General features: G+C 35.6%; 1 protein-coding gene across 1 annotated transcript in view; it reads left to right on the top strand.

Annotated features, from left to right (window-relative positions):
* The window catches only part of NEMF (nuclear export mediator factor), a 78,098-nt gene that overhangs the window by 40,680 nt on the left and 30,060 nt on the right, over positions 1 to 7,358 (top strand). The window contains exons 17-18 of the mRNA XM_007943680.2: positions 3,633 to 3,736; positions 4,123 to 4,185. Of these exons, the coding sequence (XP_007941871.1) occupies positions 3,633 to 3,736; positions 4,123 to 4,185 (167 nt within the window). The remainder of the gene's footprint in view (positions 1 to 3,632; positions 3,737 to 4,122; positions 4,186 to 7,358) is intronic.

The raw sequence follows: 7,358 nt of genomic DNA, 5'->3' as shown, positions 1-7,358 counted from the left end.
CTTCATCAGTAGGTGCCTTAAGTCATCCTCACTTTCAGTAAGCAAAGTTGTATCGTCTGCATATATGGCTTTTGTGATAAAATGATGCTAGAGATAGCATGATAGAATTTTGCAAGGCTGACAGCTTTTTCACTGCAAGTATCTTTTTTCAGCATAAATGGCAACTGTACACGTGGACTAATCAGCTGTAATACACAGAAATCAAATCAACTATATGTGTGAAGGGAGACAATGGAGAAGCCCAATATCATCAGTCAAAAGAAGGCCAGGAACAGACTGTGGAGTAGACCATCGAATTGCTCATTAGCAAGATCAAATTGAAGCCGAAGAAAATTAAAAATTAAAACAAGTCCATGAGACCTAAAATATGACATTGATTTTATCCCACATGAATTTAGAGATAATCTGGAGAATAGATTTGATGCGTTGAACTCAAGTGACCAAAAACCAGATAAGTTGTGGGATGACAATCAGGAACATCATACATGAAGAAAAAAAAAGGCCATGTAAAAGGAAAGAAATAAAAGACGACAATGGATGTCAGAAGAGACCCTGAAACTTGCTCATGAACAGAGAGTAGCTAAAGTGAAAGGAATAAGTGTTGAAATAAAAGAGCTACTGAACAGAAGATTTCAAAAAGTGGCTCAAGGAGACAAAGTATTAAAATTAAATGTGTCAAGACTTAGAATTAGAAAACTAGAAGGGAAGAACATGCTGTGCCTTTCTCAAGCTAAAAGAACTGAAGGAAAAATTCAAGCCTCGAATTGCAATATTGAATGATTCTATGGACAAGATACTGAATGATACAGCAGGAAGCATCAAAATAAGATGAAAGAATACACAGAGACACTGTACCAAAAGAATTGGTAGATATTTATTCATTTCAGGAGGTAGCATATGATCAAGAACCAATGGTATTGAAGGAAGAAGTCCAAGCTGCACTGAAAGAATGGGGGGGGCGGGGGAAAGGCTCCAGGAATTGACAGAGTACACATTGACATGTTTCAGCAAACAGATGCACTGTCGAGGCACTTACTCATCTATCTAGGAAATTTGGAAGACAGCTACTTTGCCAACCAATTGGAAGAGATCCAGATTTGTGCCATTCCAAAGAAAGGTGATCCGACAAATGTGGAAATTATTGGAAAATCTCATTAATATCACATGCAAGTAAAATTTTGCTGAAGATAATTCAAAAACGGTTGCACCAGTATTGACAGGGAACTTCCAGGAACTTTCCAAAGAGGATGTGGAATGAGGAATATCATTGCTGGTGTCAGATGGAGCTGAGCTGAAAGCAAAGAATACCAGATGTTTACCTATGTTTTACTGACTATGCAAAGGTATTTGAGTGTGTGAGCCATAACAAATTATAGATAACATTGTGAAAAATGGTAATTCCAGAACACTTAATTGTGCTTATGAGGAACCTGTACATACACCCAAAGGTTGTTCATTCAAACAGAACAAGAGAATGCTGCATGGTTTAAAATCAGGAAGGGCATGCATCAAGGTTGTATTCTTTCACTGTACGTATTCAGTCTGTATGCTGAGCAGATAATCTGAGAAGCTGGGCTATATGAAGAAGAATCTACATCAGGATTGCATGCAGATTATTATCATTAGTAACCTGCGATGTACAGCTGACACAACCTTGGTTGCTGAAAGTGGAGAAAACTTGAAGCACTTACTGATGAGGATCAAAGACTGCAGTCTTCAGTATGGATTACACTGCAACATAAACAAAATTCCTCACAACTGGACCAATAAGCGACATCACAATAAATGGAGAAACGATTGAAATTATCAAAGATTTTCTTTTACTTGGATCCATGGTCAACACCCATGGAAGCAGCAGTCAAGCAATCAGACATAGTATTACTCTGGGGAAATCAGCTGCAAAAGACATCTTTGAAGTGTTGAAGAGCAAAGATGTCTCTTTGAAAACTAAGGTGTGCCTAACCTAAGTCATGGTATTTTCAGTCACCTCATATGCATGTGAAAGCTGGACAGTGAATAAGGAAGACTGAAGAAGAATTGATGTCTTTGAATTTTGATGCTGGTAAAGAATACTGAAAGTACCATGGACTGCTAGAAGAATGAACAAATGTGTCCTGGAAGAAGTGCAGCCAGAATGCTCTTTAGAAGCGAAAATAGCCAGGCTTTGCCTGACCTGCTTTGGTCATGTTGTCACAAGGGACCAGTCCCTGGAGAAGGATATCATGCTTGGTAAAGTGGAGGGTCAGCGAAAAAGAGGGAGACCCTCAATGAGATGGCTTGAGACAGTGGCTGCAACGACGGGCTCAAGCATAGCGAGAATTGTGACAGGGCAGTGTTTTGTTTTGTTGTACACAGGGTCACTATGTGTCAGAATCAACTCGATAGCACCTAACAACAACAACAACATCATTGTGTTATTATTTTCCAGTCTGACAGTCTTTGCCTTTTACCTGGAGAATTTGATACATTGATCACTTAACATATATCATGATACATTTGAGTTTAAGTGTACTCATTGTATCACTCACTTTCTGTTTGTCCCATTTGTTTTATATCCCTTTTTACCTTCATGTTCACCTTTTGATTGGTTATTTTTTAATTGACTTGTTAGTTATACATTCCTTTATTAGGATGATCACAACATGTATCCTTTACTTATCTCTCTCATTCTGTTTGTCTTTATGGGTTTATGTCTTTTAGAACCTGTTCAGTGTCAAGGGGAATGGTTAAGTAAATTACATTCATTCAGTAATTAGGAATATCTATTTTTAAGTGAAAAAAATAAAGCAATATATGCAGCACACTGTTGTGTCTGCAAAAGAGGAGAGGATTAGAATAAACATTTTACCTTGACCTTTTACTGCATAAAGAAATGGAGAGGAATTGGCTCCCCATTTGGTAGCTGTGATGGGAACTAAAGCAATGCAGTACATGGAAGGAGGGGAGATTTATCCTGATAATTTTTTTATGTATTTTTTAAATTTTTGGAACCATGTACATGTATTACCCAATTAAAAATCAAATTTGAAAATAGTAATAAACCCTTTTGCTATTTTTTTTTTTAATTGGAGATTTGAGGAAGGATAGTTTAATGCACATCATCTTCAAGCAGAAGTTTTAAAATTGTAGGTCAAATCTTAAAGATTGTCTCTTTAGTCAAATGTAATATATATTTATGTTCATCTGTATTGTATTTTTTTGATTACACAAGTGTGTATTCAGTATACTTTTTAGTCTGAGAAATATGTATTAATCATGAAAACCCAAGTTGCTTTATCCTTTGAGAAGAATTGTGATTTTAGTCTTCTGAAGGCACTTGTTGGCCTTTTTATTCTTTTGTTTTCTTCACTGTTATAAGTTACCCTTGAATTTAAAAAGACTATATGGAATAAAACAATTATATATATATTGTAACATGGAATTTAATTGTTTTCTTCTAAGATAGCCTAAGAATTTCCTAAGACTATATGTGTTACACATTTTGAGTACGTTCAGCTTGATGCCTTAAGCAAAGAAATTATACCTTAACTTACACAGCAGACTCGCTTCTTTATTTTCATTTTTTAAAACGTGCAAATTCAAGGATCTATAAAGGAAAGGAGATGTTGACTTCTTTTTCTTTAATTTGGTAGGTTTGAGAAATTTCTGTGGTTCATTAGCTCAGAGAACTATCTAATTATAGGTGGACGAGATCAGCAACAGAATGAAATAATTGTGAAAAGATACTTGACAGCAGGTAGGTAACATTAAAGTACTAAAGAATTTTTTCCTAAATGTTAGCTCAGTTATCTCAACATTTGGCATTGATTTTCACCTTATATACTTTTGGATAACAGATTTAATTGATAGAAAAAGTGTTTGGTGCTTGATGGTTTATGGTTCATTGATTATCTATTTTGATACTCAGTTCTCATTTTAAGTAATATTCCTAAGATAATAATGCTGAGCTAATCTGCACTTTTTAGACTTTTGATTCTCCACTACATTAAGAAAGCAGCTCTTAATTTTCCAAAGTCATTGCAGATCAAGATTTTAAAATCTTAAATTTTAGTGCTAAAGTTTGAAACTTTTTTTGTACCTTTAGACACAGGACTTACTGTATATTTTTTGTCTTTATTTAAGGGGATATTTATGTACATGCTGATCTTCATGGTGCAACTAGCTGTGTAATTAAGAACCCAACAGGTAATAGCTTATTTCCTTAAAAATATTTGTCATCTAACTATAAGACAATTATTGATAGAGACAAAGAGGGATATTTTCTAATAATAAAAGGATCAGTCCTCAAGAAGCTGTAACAGTTATAAACACTTATGCACCTAATGGTAGAGCCCCCAAATATATAGATTAAGTAACAGAACTGAAGGGAGAAATAGATATTTTAACAATAATTGTTGGAGACTTCAGTGCTCTAATTTCAGTAATGGATAAGTCAGACAGAGCTCTTACTCTTACCACTGTTGGAATTTGGGATATTTCCAGGCTATCTGGTAGCAGTTTGAAAGCCTTGTTTGTCACCTTCCAGTCAGACACAAAGATTCAGGAAAAGCTTTCAGCTGTGACTAGACCTCCATGGGCCCACCATAGAATCTTAACCCAGTGTTGGCCCCTGAGTCTTTCCAGATGCCCAGAAAATTCTCAAGAAGACTCAACTTCTCATCTTTTCTCCTCAGAAATGTTAAGAAGGGACCTTAGTAATTTGACTGTTAACCCTGGTACCAAACTTCTTTCCCTTCTACCAGAAGATCTACTCTAAAATCCTGATAGAAAAGATTTTCCAGATCAGAGATAGTATTTCCTATAGCTGAAGTAGAATAAAGATATTGTGTCAGCAGAACAAAAAGTTTGGATGGTAAAATTGAGATACTTCTATATCAGTCAGGTTTACTGCTTAAGAGAGAACTGCAGGCATCGAACATGAGGGCATTCAGAATGGATCAAGAAATGAACCATTAATGTGTCGCTGTGTCTTGCCTGTAGCATAGATGGGATGTTCTGAAAATGCTAGAATTGAGAATAATTAAGACATAGTTGAGAGCTAAACCTCTTTCTAATACTACTCTTTCTTTCTAGTAGTGTTAGGATCACTGTGCGGGAGGCTGGGAAAGCTACTCTATGCTAGGGCAGACTACTTACTGTGACTTTTGGATAATCTGTAATGATGTTTTCTTTTTCCTTACTGCATCTTTTTTCTTCCTACATCATTAACAATAAATTATAAGGAATCTGTAGTTTGAATGTCTTGCTGACTTCAACATACTTTAGATCATTAATTAGTTCTACTTTTTGATATGACCTTCAAGAAGCTCCAGTGGGTCTCAAGTATTGCCCATGTATTTTAGAATCCTGAAGTCAAGGAGATATAAAACCCAACACCAAGAATTTGAAACACAGTAACTTGTGGGGGAGGGATATAAATAAAACATTGGGTAGTTTGGCTAAAGCATAATAATTAAAACCAGGAATAGTAACTAACTTTTTCTGGATTTAAAAAATACAAATCATAATAAAAGGAAATTCTGATGTGCTATTTCAACTTTCAATAACAAATGTGTATTTAGAGAAATTTACTAAAATTGAGATGTATTTGAATAGAACAAACAAGAAAATAGAAGAATAACACTATAAACAACTAGACCTAATATATTCATAGAACACTCTATGCAGCAATAATAGTAGAATACACATTTTCCTCAAGTGTATATGGAACATTCTCCACATAGACCATATGTTAGTCTATGGAACAAGTTTTAATAAATTTAAAATGACTGAGATCATATAAAGTATATTCTCTGATCATAATGGAATGAAGTTAGAAACCATATTAGAAGGAAATTTGGGAAATTCACAAGTATATGGGAATTTGAAAATACATTATTAAATGACCAATTTGTCAGGAAATTAGAACATATTGGAGATGAGTTTCTGGATGGTGCAGTAAAGTGCTTGACTTCTAGCCCAGTTGGCTAGTAGATTGGCATTTGGAGCTCACTAGAAACAGGTCTGGTGATCAGATCACAACCCTGAAAACCCTTTGGAGCACAGATCTATTCTGATACATATGGGGTTGCCATGAGTTGGAATAGACTCGATGGCAACTAACAACAGAGTTGGTATATAAACAGCCAGGAAGCACGTGAAAAGATTTACAGTACCATTACACAGTAGGGAAATGCAAATCTAAAGTCACTGATGTACTATGTCACACCTGCTGTTGTTGTCTGCTCAACTCTGTCTCATAGTGACCCCATGAACAACATAATGAAATGTTGCCTGGTGTTGCACCATTTTACAATTGTTGGTATACTTCAGTCCATTGTTGCATCCAGTGTGTATTTTGCGTGCTTTCTAACCTAGAAAGTTACCTTCTCACATTATTGGGCAATATTCTGTTGTTCATCTTCCAGCACAATTAGTGTTCTGTTGTGATCCATAGGGTTTCATTGTCTAAGTTTTGGAAGTAAACCGAGCCTTTTCTTCTTAGTTTGTCTAAGTCTAAGCATTCTGCTGAAACCTGACCATCATGGATGACTATTGGTATTTGAAATACTGATAGCATTGCTTCCAGTATCATAACCATGTGCAAGCCACCACAATACAACAAACTGACAGATGGGTAGTGGGCACACCTAGGATGGCAATAATTAAAAAAAGCATAGAAGACAGTAAGTGTTGAGAATGATGCAGAGAAATTAGAACCCACATACAGTGCAGCCACTGTGGAAACAGTTTGGCAGTTCCATATGACCATCTGACCCAGCATTTCCACCCTTACTTATATACCCAAAAGAATTGAAAATAAGTTTTTAAATAAAACCTTGTACACATATGTTCATAGCAGCACTATTTAGAATAGCCAGAAGGAAGAAAGAACCATTAATTGATGCATAGATAAATAAAATGTGCTGTTGCCATACAGTGCTATGTGCTACAGCATGGAGGTGAACTTTGAAAACATTATGCTCAGTGAAATAAGCCAGAGACAAGAGGACATGACATGTGATTCCATTTATGTTAAACACCCATAATAGGCAAATCTAGACATAGAAGGTAGATTAGTGTGTATTGGGGCTAAATACTAGTAAAAATGGGCAATAACTGCAGCTGGGTATGGGGTTTCTTTTTGGGATGTTGAAAATGTTCTGGAATTGGTTAGTAGTGATGGTTGCACAGCTTTGTAAATAAAAGCCACCAAAGTCTATACTTTAAAAAAAGTTAGAAAAAGGAAAAATCAAGTTAAAAAAAAAGAATGAGGAATTCAACAAAATGATTCATTGGTTGGAAAAGTGAAATGAAAATAGCCTCATAAAAGTTAACAAAACTGGAGTTCCGGCAAGATGGCGGACTAGGCAGAAGGA

Source organism: Orycteropus afer, unplaced genomic scaffold (genome assembly GCF_000298275.1).
Source record: "Orycteropus afer afer isolate SDZICR_OR568_19922 unplaced genomic scaffold, OryAfe1.0 scaffold00111, whole genome shotgun sequence".
In the NCBI taxonomy this organism is placed as follows: Eukaryota; Metazoa; Chordata; class Mammalia; order Tubulidentata; family Orycteropodidae; genus Orycteropus; species Orycteropus afer.
This window is presented reverse-complemented; position numbering and strand designations above follow the sequence as displayed.